Source organism: Diadema setosum, chromosome 11 (genome assembly GCF_964275005.1).
Source record: "Diadema setosum chromosome 11, eeDiaSeto1, whole genome shotgun sequence".
Lineage (NCBI taxonomy): Eukaryota > Metazoa > Echinodermata > Echinoidea > Diadematoida > Diadematidae > Diadema > Diadema setosum.
In genome coordinates, this window is record NC_092695.1 from 30,275,156 (window position 1) to 30,302,659 (window position 27,504).

General features: G+C 39.1%; 1 protein-coding gene across 1 annotated transcript; it reads left to right on the forward strand.

The window, feature by feature from the left end:
* Positions 1–4,839: 4,839 nt before the first annotated feature.
* LOC140234750 (chromosome-associated kinesin KIF4A-like) lies at positions 4,840–26,992 on the forward strand. Its single transcript, XM_072314788.1, has 27 exons — positions 4,840–5,077; positions 6,249–6,433; positions 8,684–8,770; positions 9,304–9,470; positions 9,849–9,943; positions 10,640–10,759; positions 11,168–11,343; positions 12,104–12,174; positions 12,850–12,904; positions 13,240–13,317; positions 14,031–14,273; positions 14,928–15,152; positions 15,876–15,979; positions 16,592–16,736; positions 16,974–17,084; positions 17,507–17,590; positions 17,990–18,097; positions 18,746–18,889; positions 19,594–19,705; positions 20,427–20,509; positions 21,262–21,432; positions 22,257–22,370; positions 22,944–23,021; positions 23,583–23,681; positions 24,369–24,551; positions 25,540–25,704; positions 26,430–26,992. Exons 1-27 carry the CDS (start codon positions 4,840–4,842, stop codon positions 26,775–26,777), a joined length of 3,789 nt encoding a protein of 1,262 aa, XP_072170889.1. The 3' UTR covers positions 26,778–26,992.
* The last annotated feature ends 512 nt before the right edge of the window (positions 26,993–27,504 follow it).

The following is a 27,504-nucleotide window of genomic DNA, read 5'->3' on the forward strand; positions in this document are numbered from 1 at the left end:
AAATGCACGTGAAACGCATTCAAATTCGCACCAGCACTTCTGCGATGAACATTAAGGAATTCAAATTAACGAATAGGCAAACATTTACAGCATCTGGGCAGTGTTTTTCGTTGCTGCTCATGTTCTTTGTATATTCTCCATCTGTTTGAATGAGACTGAGAGACTGAACATCGAAATTATGAATAATTATGTAACAGAAAGAATATCCCAATGCAATGCATCTCACACATATTTCAAACCTCAAACATGACTGAAAACAAAATCTGTAATACGACTATAATCATACTTGACATATCGATGTTCTCATGTGATCTCTCATTATGTTAGCAAAGTCGGAGTTTAACCATTCTGTAAAATAATGTGATAATCCATTTTGATTTAGAAATAAAGTGAAACTAACCGAATTGAAAAAGAAAACGTGAAAAAGAGATGTTGAAATTGAAATGATAACACTGAACGTTGATGAATTTGGCATTCATCAACATAAGAATTGCATAAAATTATAGGACTTGGTTATGCTAACTGAATTTGAACGTTCGAAGGTCGAAATTGTGTGCCTATAAATGAAATTGAAAGTGGTATTCGGTGCGAATTTCACCGTCTATCCAGCTGGTGCGAAATTGAATGCCAACTTCGAGCCGTTAAATTGAATGAATTTCTCTTTAAATTGAATGAAATAAAATCTAAAAGAAATGACATGAAATGAAATTGAATACTCAAAGAATGAAAATGAACCGTGAGAGAGAGCAGTGACGAAGATCCCTTGAATTTGAACGCCTTGTCATTAATTTGAATGCAAATCTGATGAAATTGGGAGGGAAAACCTATTGTAGGAAAAGTACAGTTGATATGAAAATGTCGGTAATATTTCCTAATGGTTGAATTGCCAAAGTAATTTCGTAGCAGTACATCCTACCAGTCAGTACTAGTATTATGACAGAGAGAGAGAGAGGGGGGGGGGGGGGGAGAGAAACACACACGCACACACACCAGCAGTCAGTACTCTGTAACCTACAGTGTATAGTTTTGATAGAAATAGGAATCTGTAGGCACTTTCTTCAGATTCTCTTTGCCTTAGCAATCACCTAGGTACCTGTGACATCCGCGTGATAGCGTCATTGTAAATGGCAGTCCGTCGTCGAAACTGTCACAGGTAAATACAACTATTCGACGTGTCTAGAGAACTCTTTATCTAGATTCATCAGCCATCCTTGGAACTTATTTCGCAATTAATTGTTTGTTCATTTGAACTGTTACTAATGAAACATACCAACAACAAAATAAATCTTCATTAAATAACATTGACGTCACACCACTGGAGTATTTCGATATCTCCTTGTTTAGTCACAAGATGGTCTGTTTCCGTCAACAAAGGTCCGAAAATCTTTTGATAATGTATCAAGTACTCTGATTTGTGCACATTTTCGCAATGCTCTACTCTAAAAGTATGCATCAACGTTTCTCAATTTGGTCAGATCTGTTATAGCGCATGACAGAATCGATCCAACGTGTCCAATGCAAACATAAATCCAATCCCCAACATCCTTCCCATACAGCACGCATAAACATACACGTAACTTCGCAAACACACGTACGGTACGATTTTTGTATAGGAATATAGGGGTCTACCCATTCAGTTCAGACTTATATCGTTGTTTTTTTTTTCTTCTACGAAACAGAGAATTACAAATGATCATGAGTGCACATGGGCTGACTGCAAAGTGAAGGTTAAAAATGATTACGGAATTGAAAGCATGGACGGATGTAAACATAATTTAAAACAAAAATTGTTGCATTTTTTATTATGTAAAATTATGTTTGTCTGAGAAAAATACTGAGGGGTCCATTAGAAGGCAGTGCTTGTATACTGTGGACAACTCATTATACAAGTAATGCAAATTTGTGATGAGATATGCATTATGGATCACGTAGGCCTACTCGTTCACGATATCACTGGTTCGGGTCAGTCTCTAGGACATGTAAGGTGCATTAAATACGATTTGCATACTAGTAGTATTCATTCGCCGGAAACTCTATTATAGTCGTTGGTCACACATGAAATAGCGCCCTCATTAGATGATATCATTAAACTTTATTTTGAATTCAAATGACTGGAATTTTCAAGACAGTCAATGGAAGATAACATTAGTTCTATAATCTTTAGAATTCATAATACACCGTTACTAGTTAATGAAATTCCATTTTACTGTGATTTGATTTTTCCTTTGTTTGAAGGACAGTCTGCGCTTAATAATCAACGTGTGGCGTGTAATTTTATCAACATCATTATACCACGCACAAGGTAACTTCGCTAGAAATCAAAATATGCATAAAAATTGTAAATATCATTTTCTGTAGTTTTCATTTGAAATATTTGAAGTGTGGTTACATTAAATGAACATGTATTGTACAAAAACATGCCTTTTCTAAACGGAGTTTTGTCACGTTTTCAATGTCTGTGAGTGGGTGTCGTGTTTCTAGGTGTATTTGTGCTCACTGTGTGGTCGAATAGTGCGTTAAATTCCTTAACTTTAGGGAAGCTTATCTGAATCGCAATGGAGAATGAACAATCTAAGTTCCAATAGAAGATCAGTTGTGGAACTGTTGAATTTCCTGTTTTCCCCAGTAAAGTAATTTACTAAAATTATGGTTGCTTTTCTTGATTCTACAGATTCCACTTGTTTGTGCGGTTTACAATAGTCTTTTATTTTATGATGTGTCAGACTCGGGCACCTTTTATTCTTTTTTTATGGTGAGTAGTGGTTGATCATGGAGCTACTTAGTAGCTCCATGGGTTGATGAAAGAAGAGTTTGATTTCATGTTGATGGCTACTAATCTGACTAATTTGTGTTAGTTTTGTTAATCTTATTGTTATGTATTGTTCGGCAATGTATGGAAGCACTAAATAAATTGTGAAAAAAAACCAGGATGAATCTGAATACTTATAAAGAAAAAAAAAAATGATGAGAATATGCACGTGTATCACGTACCGCCAAGATCCCGACGCCAAGCCTTGGGGCCGGTCTACGAGTTCAGTGGGTCTCCTGCAGACGCCCTTTGCCACCAAGCGTTGTAGAGGGCGCTTTCATACTCTTGAGAAGCTAAAATCTCATTGGCTGATTTCTGCCAATACGACATGTGCACAGGTTTTAAACCGGCACCTTGTGTTTACAATGCGATAATCGCACAGCAGTGTACATAACACTGTACATGTACGTGTACGGGTGATATCTTTCTTGCTTGTCATACGAATTTCATTGGATTCTGTCAAAGACAGGTAAGTTAGCATTTGTCGTGTGTTCAGTATAATTCAAGTCACAGATTGATTAAATGATAATCCGGCCACTTACGTTGTTTTAGTCAATTTTATAAACTGCGACCAGCCCGAACGAACACATTGACCATGGCATTGACTGTTGACGAACGCGAAGTGTAGACTGTTAGTGTTATACATAGGCCTATTGACTTAGTTCTATGCTCTAGAGTTCTATAGACTTCTATAGTCTAGAAAATATTCGTATATTACTGTGTGTAGGAGCGCGCTGCCGCTGGGGTTGGTTAATGTGAATAGTGACTTCTGATTTAAGACACTGTTAACGTTAGTTTTCGAGCCCGAGCTCGAACAATGTCAATGATGCCTGATGGTTTATTACATCCATGTTAACGAAAATCACTTTAATCTGCCCTAACTTCTCTGCAGAGTTCTACACAGCCCTGTTGTCGTGTTGAAGCACGCACGGCGTGGCGTCTGGTCGGGCTAAATCTGCCCCATCGATCAGTGCAATTCGAATTGCCATGACATTCGATTGGAAGCTTGGCTTCTGCTTAGGCCCTCAGCTCAGCTCCGTTGACAAGCTTGCAAGCTTACCACTCAGTATAGTAAGGGCACTAGGTCTCGCGCAGGGACCTAATGATCGCGCATAGCGTAACTGCGTATAGCAAGCAATATTACGCGTAGGACTAAGCGCAAAATTTGCCGATACGCCCATGGAATAAACATACCTGACAACCGCTAAACGTGAGAAGGAAGCAGCTAAGAAATTTTGATTTCAAACAAATTTTTCACTAAATTTCCAATTTTTTGGAACAAAATTTTCACTAAATTTCCAATTTTTTACCTAATAATTTACCTACCTTAGCTTAAAATCTTTTTTTCAGGATGTTGTAGCCTAGACGTGTCGTCTCGCTTGTCTCGCTCGTATGATCGTAGCCGATAGAATTCGTAATTTGTTCGATCGATCGTTTATACTATTCTACGAAAGCCGAAGCACGTTACAGCTGCAGAGAGGGGCAGACACTTTCACGCATGAAACTACATAGGGCAGCTGCGCGACCTTTACATACCCCGAGAAATTGAACGCATAAAATTAAGTCCGACATACAAACGGCGACAGCGCACTGTACTCCATCATCGTATCATCAGGAGATTCTGGGAGGTGATTTTTCTGCATTTTCGTGATATTCATTGAGAAATTCAGGTACGATTATGGAATAACTTCTATTATAAGAGCATTTCAAATTTTCGTGCGCGATATCTAGACCCCTCAACCATACTCACTACAGCCTACAGCCTACAGCCTACAGGCGAGCGATCGAGGCTAACCATGCTAACCAGGGCAGTGGCAGTGCAACTGTTGTTAGTGTTGACTGTGAAAACTGTTGTGTTGGCATTGCATGAAGTTTAGACTGTAACCGTTAGACTGATGATGGATTTTTACTCACATCCTCAAGGCCTCATTCACAAAAGCTGACACTGCACTGCTGAATAGTTTTTATTTATCTTTTTTTTTTTGTATCATTTTTATCATCATTTCCACAGGAGTCGGCAAAAAAAAAACATGCCAGAGGAGCAAGGGAAGGACATCAGTGTACGAGTCGCTCTTCGCTCCCGGCCCCTCATCCCCAAGGAGGTGTCAGAGGGATGCCAGCCATGTCTGTCATTCACACCGGGAGAGCCGCAGGTGGTCCTGGGCAAGGACAAGGCCTTCACGTATGACTACGTCTTCAGGCCAGAAGACCCGCAGGAGATGGTGTACAAGAGGGTGGTGGACAATCTTGTTGATGGCCTCTTCAAAGGTCCGTGTGAATTTCAGGAGCAAAGTTGGGAAACAATTTGATGAGCACCTTTAACTTAGATTTAAGTTAGAAGCCAGGTTAGAACTGGTTTGATTTGAGCTTAGGTGTTGACTGGCAGTAAGATAATATTTGAGGATGGAAAATAAAGTTTACTACAGTGCACTCCCGTTATAACGAAATGCTCGGGACCGGCAGTTTTCTTTCGTTATAACGAAATTTCGTTATAACCGAACAATACAATATATAACGAAAACAAGGAAACCATGCATATATATCATATTCTGTTTGCTGAATCCTTAGCATACACTGGAAAGCTATGTAAAATGTGCCTTGGGATTATTGTGTTACTATATTAAACGCTCCCTTCAGAAACTGTGCGTGACACAAGGAGCGAACACGTACGTAGTGATGTGAAGCATTCGCCCATGCAGAGACGCTGTAAATGCTTGTTCCGCTACGTATTTTCAAAAGCAATTCGCATTTCGTTATAACGGAGCACATTTCTCTTGTTTTTCTTTGTCTGTGGCGCTCGGAAAAGACTTCGTAATAACGGAAATTTCGCTCTAACCGTGTTCGTTATAAGCGAATTTTGTGCCATAGACTTCAATGGTGATAATTTTGGGACCAGAAGTTTTACTTCGTTATAACGAAATTTCGTTATAACCGTGTTCGTTGTAACAGGAGTGCACTGTATTTACAAATTGTGTATGATTAAAGCCTATCATAAATTCCTTGCTAATCCAGTTGCATTTTAGCTTCATCTATATGTTACAAGTTTTTGGTTTCAAATTGAAGTTTCATGAGTTCTGTAGATTTTTTTGAACTAAATTAAATGATTTATCCATGAGATGTTAGATTTATATAAGGTTGGTGAAGTAAGCCTTTACTATATTTTGAAGTTTTTGAAACTTTCTATTTCAGTTTTTAGATAGAGGTTTGGATGACATTGGTTTGGGAATCTGATGTTAAAAGTTTTTTATTGTCATTATTATTGATGAAAGAGATGCATTGAATGCAAAAGGCATGTCTAACTGTCCCCCCATTGTGCTCTTGCTACCAGAACCTCATACATGTACTCTCTGCAAAATATCCTGGATGGATTATCTGTCATACTGTAAGTGAACAGTGATGCAGATTATTGTGCATTGAATCTATCTTATATCCATTGTAGGCTACAACGCCACTGTCTTAGCCTATGGCCAGACAGGCTCCGGAAAGACCTACGCTATGGGCAATGCCTACAACATGACGGACGAGGTCAACATGGGGGTCATCCCGAGGGTCATCAGAAGGATATTCCGTGACATTGAAGAGAAGAAGGACATGGAAATTATCCTGAAGGTGTCTTACCTTGAGGTGAGCAGTCATGAAGGCCACGGAAGGAGTTATTGTTATATCAGGCTGACTATTCTTCTCTTGAATTTCAGAATAATATTCCACTGGTAACATGATCAATATGTCTCTTGTTTGCAGACATAACTAATGTTCATCAGATACTATTTTTGTTGGTGCAAAGCGCATTTGTTTCAAGATCCTGTTATACTGCAGTGTATAGAGCAAACTAATGCCTGACAAACAGTTAATCAAAATTTGTCAAAGCATGTATGCTTCCTCAAGTAGGCTCAAATTCACTCAAATTCTAGACCAAAATCTGTTTTTCATAGCACATTAATTAGTCTAGTGCTGCTGTTATGCACTCAAGGTTTTTTACATTAGGTACAGTGAATGTGTATCTAATCTGTGTCAAGGCTATGATTTGTTGTGTCACTGATAAAATGTTGCCGATGCATATGCAATTCATGGTACAACATTCAGAGCCAATCCATCCACGTGTCCTTTCTTTTGCAATATGCCTTTAAATGACAAGTTCAAACAATTTTTATGCCTCCGCCACGAAGTGGTGCCGGAGGCATTATGTTTTCGGGTTGTCCGTCCGTCCGTCCGTCCGTCCGTCCGTCCTTCCGTCCGTCCGTCCTTCCGTCCGTCCGTCCGTCCTTCCGTCCGTCCATAATGAATTTTGTGGACAAGGTAACTATCGAAACCTGTTGAGGTATCCTAATGAAACTTGGCATGTATGTGTATTAGGGGGTGAAGTTGTGCCTATCAACTTTTGGGTGCACATGCTCGAGGTCAAAGGTCAAAAGGTCAAGGTAAAATACATAAAATTTCACTATTTCCACCATATCTATTGAATGCCTGAAGATATTTTCTTGAAACTTAGTGTATACATGTTTTACCCAATTAAGATTCTCTGGTGAAAGTTTGGGTCATTAGGTCAAAGGTCAAAGGTCAAAAGGTCAGGGTCAAATACATAAAATTTCACTATTTCCACCATATCTATTGAATGCCTGAAGAGATTTTCTTGAAACTTGGTGTATACATGTATTACCCAATCAAGATTCTCTGGTGAAAGTTTGGGTCATGAGGTCAAAGGTCAAAGGGTAAAAGGTCAAGTAAAAATATTAAAACTTCTTTTTTTTTCTCCGTACCTTGGAAAATTGTTCAAGGTATCTTCATGGAACATAGTATATACATGTACTGACTGGAAGTGATTATCTAGAGAATGTAGGGTTCATGGGGTCAAAGGTCAGGGGTCAAAGGTCAAGTGCAAGACTTCAAAATTTTACTATTACCCTCATATTTATGCAATGCCAGCAGGGTTATTTTTTTACACTTGGTGTATGCGTGTGTAACTTAATAGAAATTCTCTGGAAAGTTTTTTTTTCTCTTTTTGCCTCAAAGGTCAAAAGGTCAAAGATCAAGTGAAAGTGCTGAACTAACTTTTTCCTCCATATCTCAGAAGTGGCTCAAGTTACCTTGAAACTTAGTACATATTATGCATGTTCTACCTGAAAGTAATTATCTTATAAATTTTAGGGTCAAGGGCCAGATGAAAATGGCAACAATTTACTATTCAATTCAGAAATTGCACTTTTTCTCCACACCTGTACCTTGAAAATTACTCAATGCCTAAATGTATGAATGGGTCAAAGTCAAGTTAAAGTCCTTAAATCCCTAGATACATGCTCTCCTATTCATTCAATTAAACCTACGTCAAGGAAGGTGAACATTCAACACATTTGTGACAAACTTGTCATTCCAATATTTTGCCAATTTTGTGAAAATGTAATCACACAGTGTCCACATGTACTATCTAGACCTATTGGGAAAATCATGCATTATGGCGGAGGCATACCAGTCGCCAAAGCGACATTTCTAGTTTTTTTTTTTTGGGGGGGGGGAGGGTACCTCAACAAACTGCAAATGAATACAATTTAGGTCATGTCCATCACGTCACAAACAAATGATAATATCTGCCAACATGTAAGCCTAAACTTTCAAACACATTGACCATTGTTACATAGTTCTATACATCATATTGTAGTATGACAGGGCCTTTGCAATTTACAGACTCACTTAGACTGGAATATGAAACATTTTGGAGATTACAATATCAAACAAGCAATGCTTTTGAGTTCTGATCGTATTTTCCATAAGTATGTGTGGTATTGGGAGGTCAAAATTGCTTTCTGTCAGTGAAACAACTGCCCTAATTTTCTTTTTGTTTCCTCCCCCTTTTTCTGATGATGAATTTACTTTTCTCAGATTTATAAGGAAGACATCAACGATCTGCTCGTGCCCCAGAAGAAAGAGTCACTGGCCATCCGAGAAGACATTGCTGGAGGAATCAGGGTATGTCAGATTGTGCCAAGTGGTTAATGGGACAGTGAAAACATGATCAGGCTTTCCCATCTAAAAATTACTGATGACTGGCTTTGAGGTAATTTATAAAAACAAACCCATTAAAACTCCATCAGTCATTTATTCATTTATGGTGAACTGGATTTTTAGGTCACACAAACCTAGACCAGTTTTGCCTGTTAAGGTATGTAGTAGCCCTTCTCATAATGCCCCTTTTGGTCAGTATGGGAAATAATTTTTGGCAACTGCGCCCTATCGCCATTGTTTCAAGCTTTATAATATTTTAAAAGTACCATCTGGTGATTGATGGGTTTGAATTGACGTTCATCTTGTTTGTTTTGCTTTGAAGGTAAATGTCTCATAATAAACCAACTTTACATGATGCACTGTCTCAAGTAGCCCCATATGTTGATTTTCAACAAGACCATGTACAACTGTTCAATGTCCCCATGGTCAGCTGTTTGCAGCTCTATGATCGCAGTTTCTAAAGTATTTTGCCTCAATTTCTGGTTGATGAATAATAGGTGGCAGGCCTGTCTGAGGTGGTTGTAGAAAGTGCAGCTGACATGTTCCGTTGCTTGGAGAAGGGCTCTGTGGGCAGAACAACAGGTTCTACCGCCATGAACCTACAGTCCAGTCGCTCCCACGCCATCTTCACCATCTATGTTGATCTCCAGCAGAAAGACTCAAGGTGAATATCATAGTACCTAAGGGGTATCCACTTACCCATCTTTTCCATGCAGTACTAATTTTGACCTCATTCTTCTTCTTTTTTCAACTCGTCACCTGCAGCCACAAACCCTGCAGCAGTTTTCAGATGTGCCATAGATTTTTTTTTTTTTTTTGGATGTTGCAAAGATCAATATTTGAATTATCTACTCAGATCTCAGCATTTGACAGGGAATAGTGAGCACAGTTTGTCAATAATTAATGTACTTTTTATGATGATGGGAAAGTAACTCTTGTTCTCTCTGAATTCATCAAGAAATGTATTTCTTCTGAGAAGGTACATCACTGGTTAATGACAACATTGTTTCTGTCCATATCTATCATAAAACTTACCCTGCAGCGAGTCCTGCTGCCATGCCAAGTTCCATCTGGTAGATCTCGCTGGGTCAGAGCGAGCTAAACGCACCCAGGCCCAAGGAGAACGGCTAAAGGAAGGTAAATCACATACGGGGTAGTCAACTCAATATTACTTCCATATGGAAATGATGTTTCCATGGTGCCACAGTGTGCTGTTAAGGGGCAGAAGAGTATGAGGTACTGGAAGAGGTACATTTCAATCTTCTACAAAGCTGATTGGGACTTGATTTTTTTGTTTTCTTTTTCTTCTGAGTTTTGGACATGTTTTCTGTCATCATGTTAGAATATTTTAAATTTGAGAATGCATTTCTCCTTGCAGTTCTATACTCACTTTATCCATCTTTTTCTAGAGCCTGTTCAATCTATTACAGGGCTCAGCATTAGTGGCGGCCTGGGGCCTTAAGAATTGATGTCGGGCCACCAAATTTCCAAAAAGGTTACAGTTAACTCTTGGTTGCCCAATCAGACAACTAAAATACAAAATGTTTCTTGGTTTTTTGGGCCAACATATTTCTTTTTCTGGCCACCAAAATTTCAAATTGAAAGATTCTAGTGGCCAAACAGGCCAACAGAAAGAAAGAGTGTCCAGTTCTGACTTCCGCATGGAACGTATTTATTTGATTGTTTCTTGATTACATTTATTTGTAAGGCATTATATTTATTTATATACTTATATTGTAAATCATAGAGCACACATTTTGACTGAAACAGCATAGAACATTTTGTCATTTTGTAAACTGACTTCTGTTGTTCATTTTGCCCCTCTGTCATCAGGTATTAACATCAATCGGGGGTTGCTTGCCCTCGGTAACGTCATTAGTGCCCTAGGAGATGAAAATGGCCGCAAAGCCCATGTCCCGTACAGGGACTCAAAGCTGACAAGACTCTTACAAGGTAAGAACACCATGCTGTAGGGCTGTGTTGTGTTGTCATGTATGCACAAGTGATAACCATCAGCCTTTCACCTGTTAGCTGAAATCCTGTGAAACCAAGATATGTTAGCTGTCACTGCCTGCTAGTAGAAGCCAAATTTTGCTGATTTTAAAACAAGCTTTGTTCAATTATAACACAACATTTCAAAAAGGAATCAAGAGACTGCTTTACCAGCTGACACACTTCATAATTATGCTGTATTTTATTGTTTCATTGAAATCCTTTCTATTCTGGTGTAAACCATCTATTTCCTTCCAATCTTGCGGAAATGACATTAATCACATGACACTGTTACATATATGTTTTGCTTTGTTTAATTAAGTTAGTCCGCTTCAGTTGAAAATAATTGTTTGTTATATCTATGTCCAGACTCTCTTGGCGGTAACAGCCAGACGGTGATGATTGCATGTGTCAGTCCAGCCGACTCTAACCTGGAGGAGACTCTGAACACACTCCGCTATGCCGACAGGGCCAGGCGCATCAAGAACAAACCCATCGTTAACAGAGATCCACAGACAGCAGAGCTAGCCAGGCTTAAACAACAGGTTAGGATGAATGACTTCACACCTTGTTGTTATGTCAGACCCCGGAGAGAAATAGCGATTGAGCCACTGATGGGCCTAAAGTGGATTATACTGAACACATTGAAGAAATGAATGAATTATATTTCTTTTGCTCTTAAATGGAGGGCATACTGAGTAAACCATTTGAATATTAAATGGAGGGCATAGTCCCCTTGGGCATGAATTCATGTAGAGTTCTTGCTTTTCCATACATAAGATTTTTCAGTGCTCAAGAATCTGTATGTTTCCCAGTAAAGCTAGAACCCGAGTATCCTTATTCAAGAATTTTGTTGTTTTTTTTGCTGTATAGCAAGTGCATTGTACAGTGTTATACAAGTGAGCATTTAATCATGAATCTACCAGTGGGATCTCCACTGACACCTCCCGGGGGTCATTCGCTTGTATTATTCTAAGTCTCTGGGCATCCAATGGCTGACAGTTTGTTGTATTTGGGTAGTCAGGTTGTGGGAGCCACCCCGGTGGAAACCTCAATAGTTACTGGGATACCCAATGCCCAGCAGGTCAGCCCATAGTACTACATGTATAATATTTGTTAGAGCGATCACACATTGTTTTGTTTTTATTTGGTTTACAACCAATTTCTTTGTAGATATGTTATTCAATTAAAAAAACATAACAAAAACAAACAAAAATTCTGTGCTCTTTTCGTATTGTCAGCTGATTTCAGTCTCAGCTCAGAAAGATTACTGAGAGGTACTCATTTGGAATTATTTCTGTGCAGGTCCAACAACTCCAAATCCAACTTCTTCAAGGCAAGATTCTAAATGGAGAGGGCGTACCAGGAGGTTTGAGGTAAATACATGTCTTTGTCCATTTGCAGAATTGAATACCTGTACTACTCAGGTTGAGAGACGTGACAATGTTTATGAATGAGCAAAAAATTGTATTGCAGCACCCAACATTTATTTATATGATATGTATCCTTTGAATTTCATACGGATGAAAGTGTTTGTTGCTCATTGTACTAGGATGTCAAATCTCAACCAATGAATTCCAGAGTCTTTGCTAGTCAACACTTATTGAGTGCGCAACCACTTTCATTGTTTAACAGTGTACTAAATTTTACAATTGCATAAATTTACACAAGCCTATTTCCTACTTTGCTCCTAATTGTGTTCCATGATCCAAATCCAAAATGGTAGTTTGGCTCTAGTCCGTGGTGTAAGCTTACTTATTGAACTGAAAGAGAAACATACTTGCCAACGTTGGCATGCACTCAGTAGAGGATGTCTGTTAGTGTTCGCAGTAGGTAACATGCACTTTAAATACGGTCTAAATTTACATAATCTGTAAACTATATTCAAATTACAGTTTGTGAATTCCAATCTATGAGTCACCAATGCTCATTCATCTTTAAATAATAGTGTAGGGGCTGATGAGGAATGTGTTGAAGAAGATAATTTTCACTAGCATCATTTATCTCCTCATCTCCTTTGACTTTATCATTTTTTTCTTTTATCTGTCCAGCCTGGAAGGCAGTGCTGACCTGAGAACATTGTTGGACAGAAACAAGAAGTTGGAGGTAAATAGAACATTCCATGTGCTATTTGAGTGCACGGTTTTGCATGAAGAACTCAAGCTCAAGATTAATCCACATCATATTTTATTCACACATTTCATCCTTTCATATATACTTCAGTGTTGGAAAGCAGCTTGCTGACTAACAAGTGTATATCATTGTTACACTGCCAGTAATGCAACAAAGTGAGGAGCTCCCACTACAATTTCATACTGTTCATTTTCATGACTGCACTAATTGATGCTATAAAGATTAATTTGACTGAATGAAAGATAATATCAGGTGCCATATCAGCTGCTGTTTGATGAGCAATTTATTGTTTCATTTGTTTTCCACAGGAGGAGAATGGCAAACTGTCACAGGAACTTCAGGCATCTGTGGACCAGACTACCCAGCTCTGTGAAAAATTAATATTGGTAAGGTCTGCAATGAGGACAGACCCCTTCTTGTCAACTTTCAATCTCTCTGGAGATTAATGACAATTTCTAGTTTTGCAAAGTTTTCATGCCATTTATTCTGACCTCTTTTTCTTTTCTTTTTTTTTTTAGTCTTAGAGGGAGTGTCATATAGTTATTTGATTTTGGGTTTTGTATGTTGATTTGTATTGTGGCCCAAGTTTGTATTTGACTTTCATTCTAAGTGTGGGACAGACTTTAGATTTATGAGCGTGGCAAAAAAAAAAGAAAGAAAAAAAGATTGTGTGTGGATGCATTGTGTGTGATGGGTTATATTCGCCTACAGATGTGCTAGATGTGCCTGCCAGAAAAGTAATGCTAGCGAAGTCCATCTAGGCCTTGGGGAGGTGGTGCATCTTTTAACAAACTAGGGCCCTTTTCATCTTTTTATGTTGAACGCCTTCACCTTGCATTCTTTTGACTGCTAGTTTGAGATAATGGAATTATCTGTGTTTTGATGCATTTATAATGGTTCAAGATGGTCATATGTTTGCTAAGGGTAGTTCCCTTCTCTTTTTCTGTTGTTGATCTTGATAACACAAAAAGATAATGTTAAGCATTTGTGTAATTTTCTACATGCTTATTGTCAATTCCCTTTTCTTTTTTAACCTGTGAGAATGACAGATAAATGATAATGATTGATCACCTGGTATGATGATTCTGTCTTTACAAAGGCTGAGATGTCCAAAGACAAACTGCGGCAGAAGCTGGAGGAGTTACGGGCCAGGGCGGACATGAGCATCGGAGCTCTGGACATGACGGTGACCGAGGAGGGCCAGCCGGACGCAGCCAAGGTCCAGCAGCAGCTGGGATTCATGAAGGACCTCCAGAAGAAGATCCAGGAACTCCAGGCAGAGAACCAACAGGAGGACGACAATGCAGAGACATTGTATGGAGACCCAGGCTCTAGACCAGCGGTGAGTGGGGGTCTAGATCTCTTCTGTTGCTGTACTTTATCAACCCAATTATGCACATTTTCGCAAGCAAATGATTGAAGATTGAGAATTTACTGCTTTTCCATTTGACTTTAAATATTATTGAATGTTGCCAAAATAATCAAATTTCCCTATTTCAATATGCTTCCCTTACATTTATATTTCATGAAAAAATCATCAAAATGACTCTATGCTTATCGTTTATATTAATATTTTGTGGCAGAGTAAGATTTCCTTTCTCTGCATCAGCATGTCCAGTCTGTGAATAAACAGCATTATTAGAACAGAAGTACAGTGAACCCACCGTCTAAAGTCAAATTCATAAGTGCTTCGAGTGGGGTGGAATCATAAATTTTCCAAAAGTGCATTTGCAGCTTAAGTTGGAAAATCTGAACTTGTCACTTCATCAGAACATTTGTACCAGCACAGTTTTCTGGGTGCTGTCAAAAATGACAAAGGCAAGAAAATGCTGATGTTGGTGGCAACTATGCACACAAATATGTTTCATGTTGTTAAATCAAGATTGAAAGAGAGTATGTCCTTGCTTTGAACATCCATGGACGCTACACAGAGAAGTGATGTTCTTGTATTTCGTTAATGGTTTGCTTTCATCCCTTACCCCCATCTTCCCATCAGACTGCCACCTCACCAACAAACGGTGACTCTTCCCCGGAGACCCAGCCCAAGACCGAGGGCGAGGGGACGACCACGCCGGACGTGACCAAGACCCACACCCTGCGCCAGGCGGCCTTGAGTAGGGAGCTCCACGAGCTGAACCAGGCCCTGGCCATGAAGCAGGAACTGGCCCAGAAGATGGGCCAGAGCGACGAAAAGATGGCGGTCATGAGAATTCAGTATGAGGTAAGGAAAAGAAAAACACAACAACATGGAGAGAGGGAGATGGAGAAAAAAAATCTATATAGTCTCCAGGTAGAAGAAGCATTGTGCAATTATTTCAAGGCACTGACATCTTGTGGTTCACTTGAACCAGGCTTTCCATTGAAGAAGATTTAGACATTATGGCACTGAATTGAAGAAAAAAAGGAATGAATCATAACTTCTGAGTTATCATTCAGTAATACCTGAGATGGATGCTGTATTTCGTATCAGTCCATCAGTCAGTAGAGCCAAACTATATCTGATACATCGCATGCATTGATTTGACTGAGGGGGTGCAGGCAGTGCTGTGTGCTCATATTACTTTTCACTAGAAATAGGTTTTACTTGACAGTATTTTTGTCTATGCATGAATTCCACTGTGCTATTGCTCTGCACCACATTTTACACAGTTGAGCTCTGTTTTGCTATTGATTAATGACAGTGAGCCATATTGAATGAGAACTTTAAATATAAAGAAAAAAGTCTTTTAAAAGAAATTCATAGCATTGTTGGCGATGAAAAAATTGAATAAAGTTAATGCTCTTTCATATTCAGTGTGTTGTTGTAGTGTTGGCTTCTTTGTTTTTGCTATAATTTTGCTGCCCATTATCTGAGAAAGTGATCAATTACAGTGAACTTGGGGTACATGAATTTTGTAAATGCCTGTGAAGTAATTAGTTACCAGCATACTTATTTTACTTACAGACCACAATGAAACAACTGGAGGACCAAATCAACACATTGCTCAGGGAGAGAGATACTCTGAGTCATGAACTGACAGCCACCAAGGCCAACTCAGCAAGCAACAAGTAAATACTCTCAACACTCCAAATTAATTGCTCAACATTGTCAAAACCACAATGTATAGTCTTCAGTACTTCATACCAACACAGCAAAGGCATCACAACGTTAAAGCCTGTTGAGTTTTTTGTACACTGAGCTCAATTTTGCTGATGCATGATTTGTGCATCATTTTACCAACTCATCTTTTCTTGTGCTTTACTAGCATGTCATGTATAAATGATCAGATCTTCAAGTAATCATCAAATGTGACATACAGTTTCAATATCCTGCCTTTGATGTAAATAACAGGTAATACAAAAGTAGAGAAATGGTGACTTTTGTATCAGTAGGATTTGATATCAGATATGAAAAATAAAATCACCAACACATATACAGTAGTCAGGATAATTTTTTCAATGGAGTACAGTGGAACATTGTTAAAAAGAGGTTAGATATAACAAAACCGTCTTTTATATAACTATGCGATTGTGCAGGTACCAACTCTTTATATTTCTCTTTTTGTACCTTGATCTAGTGATATAATAAGGTAATTGTCCTGGTTTCTTGGGTCCCTGTTATAATGAGGTTCCACTGTATAAAGCATTGATTATCATCATTTTCTCTTTCACACCCCAAAGACTGAGTGAACAGCGCCGAAAGAGACTCCAGGAGCTAGAGGCTCAGATCGGCGAGCTGAAAAAGAAGATTACAGCGCAGTCCAAACTCATCAAGTTGAAAGAGAGGAGTGACCTTACAATCAACAAGCTGAACTCGGATATAACAGTGAGCAATGGCAGCAAAATCTGCCTTCCTTCATAAACATAAAACATGGAAGCAAATATTCTTGACTTTTCTTTCTGTATTGTATATGATTGTGCCAATAAGTGTCTACTTTTACCATGTTAAGAGATGCTCATGACTTTGTGTATGAGGTTACATGTCATTCAATAATGACAAGTACCTATCATGTGAACACTATCTGTCATTATAACTCAAACTGTCTACCTTTGCTTCCCTCAGTCCATGAAGCAGGCCAGGGTGAGGTTGATGAAACAGATGAAGGAGGAGACGTCCAAGTTCCAGCAGTGGAAACAGGCCAAGGACAAGGAGGTCTTACAACTGAAGGCAAAAGTGAGTGACTGCACTGCACAAAACTTTCATATACAAGCAAAAATGATAGCTGCATTGTACCAGTGTTCCCTTATCAAATTACTCTCCTTGAGTGCTGGTATAAAAGTAGGCATTTTTCAGAAAATTAATTTTCTCTTTTGATATGTTTATATGTTTTAATTGCAAACCATATGCTTGCATACAGTTGATATATTAAACCAGTGTGATTATTTTCAGTCTGCATCGTTGTGCTCACCTCATTTGCTATTAGACATTTCACCATGTGTGTGGTTATGACTGATAAATGTTAACCAAAGTATTTATGACATGAATGCCAGATTATTGTCTAGCTAGAGTTCACATGGGTATCAACTCATCAAAGAAGCTACATAGAAGAATGTGCAATTCATATGCTCCAAACTGTTTGGTTTCTCCTATCGAAGGATCGCAAGCGTCAGTTTGAGTTTGTGAGGATGGAACGGCAGCACGAGAAGACGCAGAATGTCCTCAGACGTAAGATGGAAGAGGTGAGAAAATGTCAATACTTGTACTCTCTCTGCATTGCCTTACTGTCTAACAACAAAATCTCCAGCAAGGTACAGTCAATTTGATATTATGAATGATGATGTAACATTCCTGTGGGGAGTTATTAACCCACTTTGCATAATAATTGATTCTGCATCTTCATATTAACAGGTATAAATTTACCGCAGTGTTCTAGATTGTATATTTCATGTTATGATATGTGTATTTTCTTTCTTTGCTGAAACAAACTCACAGAATATGCATATAGAATTCTTATTTTAAATCTTAAACAGTTATGTTTTATCATGCAAGATCATGCTTCAAAAAAATGAGATGGAAGGTAAATCTTCAAACAGGAATTAAGTGTCTATTCAAACTTGCTGATTTGCTGTCAATGACAGGCGTCGGCAGCCAACAAACGGCTGAGGGAAGCTCTGGAGAAGAAGAAGACTGCCAGGAACCAGAAGGATGGAGGAAACCAACTGGAAGGCATGGGGAAGAGAGTCAAGGTAAGCTGGTAATATTCCTACCACACAGGATGTGACATCACCAGTGAGATGCTCACCAATATGTTTTTGTACTTTGGCAGGTTTTCTGAGACTGTCGTGTACCTGTACACGTACCTCTGGATTGCTAACATCATTCAAAACCAGTTGGAGAGTAAATTCACAGATCACTCATCTAAAGTAGAACCTGATTTTACACATCAGAATTCATTGATATGTGCTCTAAATGACTGGGTAGAACCTAATTTTACACATCAGAATTCATTGACATGTGCTCTAAATGACTGGGGTATCTGTGATTAAGTTTTTCCGAGGCAGTGATATTCGGCTCAAGTTCACAGTATTGGCAGAAAAGTTACACAGGGTACATTGTGTTCTGTGATACAACATCTTTCATCATTTAACAGACTTCTGGAGCCCGTTTCATAAAACTTGTCATCAGTGACAACTGCCACATTTCTATGACAAACTTGCTCTCAGCCAGTCAGATGCAAGGATTTCAGTAGCTTGTCACATCTATGACAACTTGTCACTGATGACAAGTTTCATGAAACGGGCCCCAGGATAATAGTTTTTCAACATTTTTCCCCATCACCCCTCCATTGTGAATCAGTGGTACTGAACTCTGAATTTTGAACTTCTGCCCCTCAGTCGTGGATCGATCACGAGTTGGAAGTAATGGTCAGCGTGAATGAAGCCAAGAGACATCTTGGGTCACTCCTGAATGACCGCAAGCTGCTGTCCAAGGACATCCGAGAGCTGGAGAGTGGTGATATGACTCAGCCAGCCTGCAAGGTATTCTTTTTTTTTTCACAGTTTTATTTATTTGTATTTTTGTAATTGTGGCTATAGATTTAATTCTGTCACTTTTTGACTCCACCTTTAGTCAATCTTATTCAGTGGCAATTGCTGAAATTACTGCATTGTCACATGGTACTCATTCAAAGGCTAATTTGCTCATCTATATGATATAGAAATTCTGCCAAATATTATGATTGGTCAATATAAAATCATAATTTCATTTCAACCAGTAATATTTCTGCCCAAATTGTGTTGATTTTAGTTTGCTCCAATTAATGACACTTTCTTTTTTTTTTCTTTTTTTTTTTTTTGAGGGGGGTTGGGGGATTTGGGTTTGATTTTGGTTGATTGCAATTCAAGCTCCCTTCCTTTCAGTTTTCAAATCTACAATATCAATGTATTGTTGACATTTTTATTTGTCACAGGAGAAAAAATAATAATTTACTTGTAAATCTCCCATGAATGGTTTCACCACTTCTCACTTAAATAATCATGTGTAATAAACATTTCAGCATTTTCAGAGGTAGATTGGAAATTTTTCTACTTTATCAGAAATATTAAGAATGTCAGTTATCATATATGAATGATAACCTAATAAGTTCATGGAATGTGTATATGGTTCACTGTGATAGGAGCTCGGGGACCCACTCAAAGTAATTTACCCCCCCCCCCTTTTTTTTTTTTTTTTTTTGCGATAGAAACTTAATGGAAAGTCAGTGACTGTGAGACTGACTGAGCTCAACTCGGAGATCGAGCTTCGCAACGCCCAGATCTCAGACCTGCAGCAGAAGATAATGGACGCCGATCATGGTAAGGCCCTGTATCCTTAGTGGATTTAGGCTGATTATGGTTATTCTTTTTTTTTTATGCGTGAGTGATGAGTGAATACTTTAACCAATAGGCTCACTTGGTTTAAGACGTCAGAAGGTACACCAAGCAGGTAAACGTTTCTCATTGTGGTAATGGAGTGGTACAATATGTCGAAACAAAATACCTTGAGTGATGATAATAACGTTTGTGCCGTATGATGGCATCAGTTACAGTTCAAATGTGTTATCTATCATCTTCCAAAGTTGAAAGACATTCTGAGCATTATTGCTCAAATTGAGCTGTCCAGTGTTATCTGGGACCCCAACTTATGAAACAGTATTCACCACTGGTAACTTAACAATTGAGTTACCACATTGCAGTTATGTAACCTCAGATGTTGTAGTTTTTTGCCATGCTACCAGCCATTATTGTAACGTACTAGAAATATAAACCTCTTTGGGAAATGGATCCCAAGACCTGAAACTTTCTCGAGAGACAACACAAATCCTTTTAGAGAAGATATTATGGATGGTGACATATTGTGAATGCTTCTGTACTTCCTTCACTTCTCATTCTATCTGGTATCAGCTCAGAGCCAAAGTATAGTCACATTTTGTAATATACAGCATGTGCTTATTCCTCCTACTTTTTTCCTACAATAGATGATAGTACCTCTCTCATGATCCATGTCTTTTTTTTTTCTTCTCTCTATCTGTGCCAGATGAGAAGTCTCAGGCAAACAAGTGGCAGCACATCACCAGTATGCTGGAGGCTAAGTGTGGGATCAAGTGGCTCATGGAGTCCGTAAGTCCCTCGTTTGATTCAGATCAGTCTTTGTTTTACCTCTCCTTTGCAAATGCAAATGTTGCAAAGCCAATGAAACAAAATCCCCATGATGTGTGATTTTGCCATTGTACGCGAATTTCATTTCTTTTGGACTTTGTTATTGCTTTTATTTTGTTTAACTCCATTCATTTCTTACTCTAAAATCAGTAGTCATAGATCCTCAAAAGAGAATCGAATAGGTATGTTGGTAAAAACATGGAGCTGCTCCATGGTAAAAACCAGAAAGCTTATGCTTGTATGCACAGTCTGTGGCTCTATAAGCTCCTGCTGGTACTCAACAGATTAATGTCATGAGAAGTGATCATTTCAAGCTATTCTACAAATATGCTCCAACTTTTGTTTCCACAATGCATTTCAAATTATGACTACTTCATTCCATCTTCATGAACACATTGACGACGGGCGGATTTGGCTACAACGTGCAATTCCCATAGACACTAGCCCAAGTATACTCGGGACTCATCCTCAACAGGTTAAAATAACGAAAAAAAAAAGAAAGAAAGAAAAAGAGAGTTCTATTGTCCATTCTACTTTATGGAGTGTATCTGTTATTCCCAGCAATAAATGCTCTATTTACCTGGTGTGCTTGGGTCATAGTGAGTGTTGCTTGAGGTCCCTCATCATACCACACCCTCTAACCCTCTCATATATCCCTCTTCCTCACCCCGCCATGATCCCTTCCCCCTCCTGATCCCCTCCCCCCACTCCAGGCTGTGATGGCTCGCGTTGAGGTCGGCCAGCTGCAGAGCAAAGTGACCGAACTCCAGTCGTCCATCGACGACGCGAGGGGCGAGAAGGAGGAGATGGAGCAGGAGATGAGTGAGCTGAAGATGGCCCACGAGCAGGAGAGGACACAGATACAGCGGGCTCATGAGGACAAGGTGAGACCGGTCTACCGGTGGAGCATGAGCATCCATCACTCACAGAAGAGCTTTAAAGTCTCAATCTCTGGAGCAAAAAACCTGAAAACTTCTTGAAAAGTACCCGATACCTTTCCATCTCATGACCATGGAATACAAATAGCCTCCCTGATTTTGGGAAGCATGTTGGCTCACAGGGATGAATGTGCTGGTGACACAATATTTTTCTCCTGCGGCAAATGGTGTGGTCTTATTTTCTCCAAGGACTTAGGGTTAGGGTCAAGGTTGTAGTAGGGTTTTAGATTTAGTTTGGTGTGAAGATTAGGATTAGGGTTAGGGTTATGTTTTTAGGTAGAATTTATGTTTGGCTTAGTGTGCAGATATTTCATGGGAGCAATAGTTGCAGGAGCAAATGTCTTGGAACCGAATGTGACATACAAGTATCTCCCTGACAACTTTTCGGAACCTCCCTTGAAATCATTGTCTCATATACACTCATTTCAGTATTTTTAGCCTTGAGCTCATTTGATAGACAAGGAAATCAATGCTTGATTGTTATAAACACACACACACAAACACAAATAGTGCAATACTTTGATTCATTGTAAAAGTTGACATGCTTTCAATACAGCCTGCAAAATTTAAGATATGCCACAGAATGCCGTACATTATGACAAGAAAAACTGCTTTGCAAAACATAACTTTGTATGCCTTTTTCCTTGACATGTTCAGCTCACTCTTCCTTTTCCACCGAGTCTATACTCTGTGTCAGCCATGAACAGTAACTCATCTACGTATCCCCTTATGAAATATCTCCTCCACAATCTTTTACTTTGGCCACATAGATCCTGTACTTGCTGACTCAGCTGTCTGCAGCCTCAGAGAAGGCTAAGGACTCCAGCACTCACAGGCAGGAAAAGGACGATGAAAGTGCTCTTCAACAGCGCCTACACTTCCAAGTAAGTGGTGTGTCACATGATTAGTCTTACCCCAAGGCTTTCACTAATGGCATGCTGTGAAATGGACCCAAGATAATGCTGTTAGTCAGCAGATGTGAACGGCATCATTTTGAATTTGAACCTTTCTATCGAAAGTTCAGAGGGCAGTCAACCAGATTTGCAGCACATCCTTCCATCACAAACTGCTCAATTTTTTCCCCTTTTTAAATGTTTATGGATGTAACATCGTCTTCCTGGTAGAAGGGCCCTAGTATGAAATTTGAGCCAGAGTAGAATTTTGTTTTTGACATATTTCGATAATGTTTTAAAAGCTCTTTATCATTTGATGTAATCATCATTTTTTGTGTTTTTTTTTTGTGTGTGTTTTTTTTTTTAACACACAAACATAAGGCCCTTCTGCCGAGCGGGCAACAGATACCAAAGAATACGGTGTTATGAACAGTCAGTGCATCAGCACTTTCACTTGTGAATGTTGATCAATTTCTGTCTTACAAGGATGGTCATGAAATTTGTAAAGATCAAACCTGATGCAAATTATACACTTCTCTCATCTGCATCCCATTTCTTCCACAGGAGGAGCAGATCGAGGAACTGAAGACTATTCATGATCAGCTCCAGGACACCTTGCTAGAAAACAGTGAATTGAAGAAGGTGAGTGAACAGCTTGTGGTAAAGACTAGGCAGGTGTGAACCATATTATGTTACTTTGTACATGGTATGTGTTGTAGATTTCCAGGGATAAATTTTGATCTTTCTCCCTTATCCTTATCATAGAGAAGGGTGTTGATTCTCCACCACATCCCCCATCCCTTCCATATTTTAAAGATACATTTTGAATCACAATCTATTGCACAATTAATTTTTCTCTTGTTCATTTTATTTTGCATGTAATCAACTGACTGAAATTTGGAGGAACTTTCGATAGCAGCTTTAGCTGAAGAGGACATATGGTTTTAATAATTATTTATAATTGGATGCCCCTTAATAGAATCTTGTGAATTTTTATTTTCTAATGTAAGTGTGATGTAAATGCAGGTACACAAAAAAGCAACACCACCACCAACAACAACAAAAAAGCAAACAAGCAAATCTTTTCAGTTCTCCACATTTCTCTAGAGTAGTTGCAAATGTATTCCTCTCTAAATTTCCCACAATGGTAGTTTTGAATTGACCTGCTTTTTATGGACATATTTCTCTTCCCTCTTCCCACAGCAACTGACAGTGGCTTCGTACCAGGGCAAGAAGTCTGCCTTGATGCCAGTACTAACTTCACCCGAGGCCTCTCCTCTCCCTCCACCGAAACCTAAAAAGGTATGCAAACACCCGGCTCCCAAGATGTCATTTCTCACTCCCATCGGTTGATATATCAGTAGTCAAACTACCCGTGGCATCAATAGTGCCACCAGCCTAAGATGATCAACCTACTGGAAGAATACTGCCACATTTGATTCTTTAAGACTTTCAAGCAACATACAAAATCATTACAGTACTTGCAAGTTACAGTTGATGACAGCTAGGTTCTCTCCTGTGTAACTTCGCAATCGTTTTTTGTTTTTGTTTTTCTGCCCACGGTTTTGTATTATTTGATTTCTTTAACGCTTGATTGTTTTTTATAGTAATAATCAACTTTTCACAGAGTAATTCTAAATTCTGTGTAGTAAAGAGGCAGGTGATTGCCATCACTGTACAAAGATCTGCCAAGAAACCATTGGTGTCTAAATAATTAAATCTGTATTATAGTCAGAGTTATCTCTACACTTCCTGAGAAAGGAAGGACACAAATCGTCTACCCTGTCTTTTTATCATCATTAATCGAGCAAACAGATTCAACCCAATCGAAGAGATGTTTCTTTTGCTTCATTACATGCTGCAGAGATCCTACATCATAAATCTTTGTGTAGAAAAATAAATGACATTGATTTATCATTTCCTAGTCATTTGAAGACTGCCTACTGTGATTTGGATGAAATGGTTTTCATTTTGTGTCGCAACACACAGAAATCCACCGCAGCCAAGAAAGGCAATCAGCAGCGTTACACAATAGAGGAATGGTTCAGTGAAAACGAACTGACAGACAGCGAGACCGAGTACGAGCCCAATGACTCGGACAGTGACTGGCACGAGACGCCCCACGTCAAGCGGACGCGGAGAGTTGTTGCTCAGGCAAGGAGGTCTTCAAAGGTGAGAGAACGTACTGGTTTGAATCTCAACTCAGTTTGTGTCAGGAGTTTTTGTGCACTTTGCAGTTTGAAGATGACATTTCATCCTTTTTAACACCCATTCAGTCCTCGTTATTTCTCAAACTATTCCTCGATCTCCACTGTGCATAATACAATGCACTTCTGTTATTACATGATTATGACAAAATCCTCATCACGACAAAATAAAAATTCAGGTCCTAAAATTATTATCTACAGTGCACTCCCGATATAACGAACACAGTTATAACGAAATTCTGGTAACAACGAAATAAAAATTCAAGCTGCAATATTATCTGCTCTATGTTTTTGTGTTGTTTATTTGTTTGGTTATAGCGAAATTTCGATATAACGAAAGAAAATTGCCGGTCCCGAGGACTTCATGATAACCAGAGTCCACTGTATACATCTTTATGTACTATAATGTTGGCTATAACAAAAAAAAAAAAGCCAGTCCCAAGAACTTTGTTATGATTGAAGTGGCCTGAACTAGAAAGTGATGTGCTAATTAAACAGACAATAGGAAATGATCGTCCAAGTAATTTATTATTTTTAACATATAATTAATGATACCTAATGGGTGGAATATTTCAGCCACCTAGCATGAAGGCAAAAAAACTCATAAGATTATTGACTGAACCAATGAATGTAAAACTTGGTGCCATAAACCATATTAGGCCACCATGTACGGTACCATTCATATCAGGCTAGCCAATGCTACTTGCAGTATTATTTTCTTCTTGTCTGGATAAGAAAATACAAAAGTCTGCCCAATTTGGGTATTATTTTTGCCCATTGAGTTGCATATACTGTAACACACAAGTATTGTCCTGATTTGTTTTTTACAATCTGCCTGACTTGGATGAATGAATGTGGGCAGCCATCACTCACTGGTGCCGTTGTTCTCTGCGATCAGTCTGTGATTTTGTGGAAGCAATAATTGACCTTCAAAATGTATATTATCCCAGCAGAACAGCAGCAATCAGTCCTGCGGCTGCAAGAGCAGCTGTCGCTCCCGGGTCTGCGGCTGCGTCAAGAACGGCCGGGGTTGCGGCGAGGACTGCCGCTGCGACGCCTCCAAGTGCGAGAACAGGAAAGATGGAGGGCCAGATGAAAATTCTCAGCCCACTGAAGCGGTAAGTGATGTTGCATGAACTAATGTCTGGTGTGTAAATTACATTGGAATACAGCCCATGGGTTACTTTGGTAGTGGGGAACTGGGTTTTTCCTTTAATACACAGGCATTTCAGTCATTTTCTGTTTTTACAAGCATAGTGCTATTACCACAGAATTTCAAATCCAGCAAGACATAATTATGAGAATTTACGTCTTTGTACACTTTTTACAAATATTGGAGCAGTGAGATTTGTATTATTTCAATATTTCTGGGGGTATGGATTATTTAGCAGGCAATTTTAATGCACAATTCACTCTATATAATGAGCTTTTTATTTCATTGATGCACAGTAATGACCCAAATGACCGTATTATGAGGTGCTCTGTCAGGTGTGAGGTATAAACAAGTATCACATGTATGTCATGCATCACACGTAAAGGAGTTTCTTGTGTCTACAGTATATTTCTTTAATTCATTGTTTCTATGCAGAAAGCTGGGCTCATTGTATTCTGCATAAGTGTTTATACTACAAATGTTTGATGCAAGGGTGTTATATTTATACCAACTGGACAAACAAAATCATTGGTCCTGGAATATCATTTGTATGACTCACTTTCTCTTGACAGCTACACCTAAAAGACTCCTTTTGTCATCTCCACATGTGTAAAATAATGTGTTTTGTTGAGTTTCCTAACACATTAGATGCACATCATGACAAGGATATTCTTTTTGCTCTTCTTGCAGAATTCTAGCAGCACTACCATCAATAACAGTGACATGATGAACACCACCATTGTCCTGGACAGCAGCAGGACCGACACCGAGTCTCCCGACTCGAGGGACTTTGTTGCTCCCCCGCCCAAGTCGCGGAAGATCCTCGCCCCCATCAATGGTCCAACCAAAAGCGCCCATCCTCTCCCAGCCAAACTGAAGAGAGAGAATGCCCTGGCGTCCTCCCGCAAGCGACCATCGGACTCCCTGAGGTCCGAGGCCGAAGGAATCGGAGGGCTGATGGCAGAGGTGGAGCTGGGAATGAAGCGGAAGAGGAAGCTTCATCCCACCAATGGAAGCTTCTTCAAACCTCTTGCATGAAACCTAGTCGACTTCTCTTGAAAGTCATGCAGTTGTGAGCTGCATTTTTTTTTAACTTCAGCATTCGAATGCTTACTCTAGTACTGTATATATTGTATTGGCTACTGTACATGTACATGACTTGAATGACGTGTGAATGTTTCTAAATTCCTAGGCTGCACAGACTAGGGTAAATTTTGCTACTGTTCTGCTATCTATATACAGTATATTGCATATTTGGAGATTTCCATTTTCTGCTGTCCCTGTGAGAGTTTACACACACACACACACACACACACACAAACAAATACACTGACAAAAACATGGTACATGTAGCATGTTACTTGCGGTACATGTATTTGAACTCTGTTGTAAAGAGTTACTACAGTGTACTGAAGATCATACAGTGGACTCCCCTTATAACGAAGTCTTTGGGACCGGCAGCATGTCTTTCTTTATCTCAAAATTTCATTACTATAACCAAACAAATAAACAATAAAACACATAGAGTGAATGATGTTGCGGCCTGAATTTATACCTCATTTTCACCAGAATTTTGTTATAATTGTGTTCGTTATAACTCGAGTGCACTGTACTTGTAATATGCCAGTGGTAAAAGCACTGTCACAACCTTCTTTTTCAAACGCCAGTAGACGTTATGACCCTCATCAGGAATAGTTAAGTACGAAATGCACATCAGAGTATCACTGTTCAGTACTCCTTTCTACTTTTATGTGTGTGGGACTAT

Excerpts from the sequence above, each read along its gene's own strand:
- LOC140234750 (XM_072314788.1), top strand. The coding sequence starts at position 4,840 with ATGCCAGAGGAGCAAGGGAAGGACATCAGTGTACGAGTCGCTCTTCGC. Across the intron at positions 16,737-16,973 it reads AGCTGAACTCGGATATAACA|TCCATGAAGCAGGCCAGGGT; the intron begins GTGAGCAATGGC and ends TGCTTCCCTCAG. Across the intron at positions 25,705-26,429 it reads ATTCTCAGCCCACTGAAGCG|AATTCTAGCAGCACTACCAT; the intron begins GTAAGTGATGTT and ends CTCTTCTTGCAG.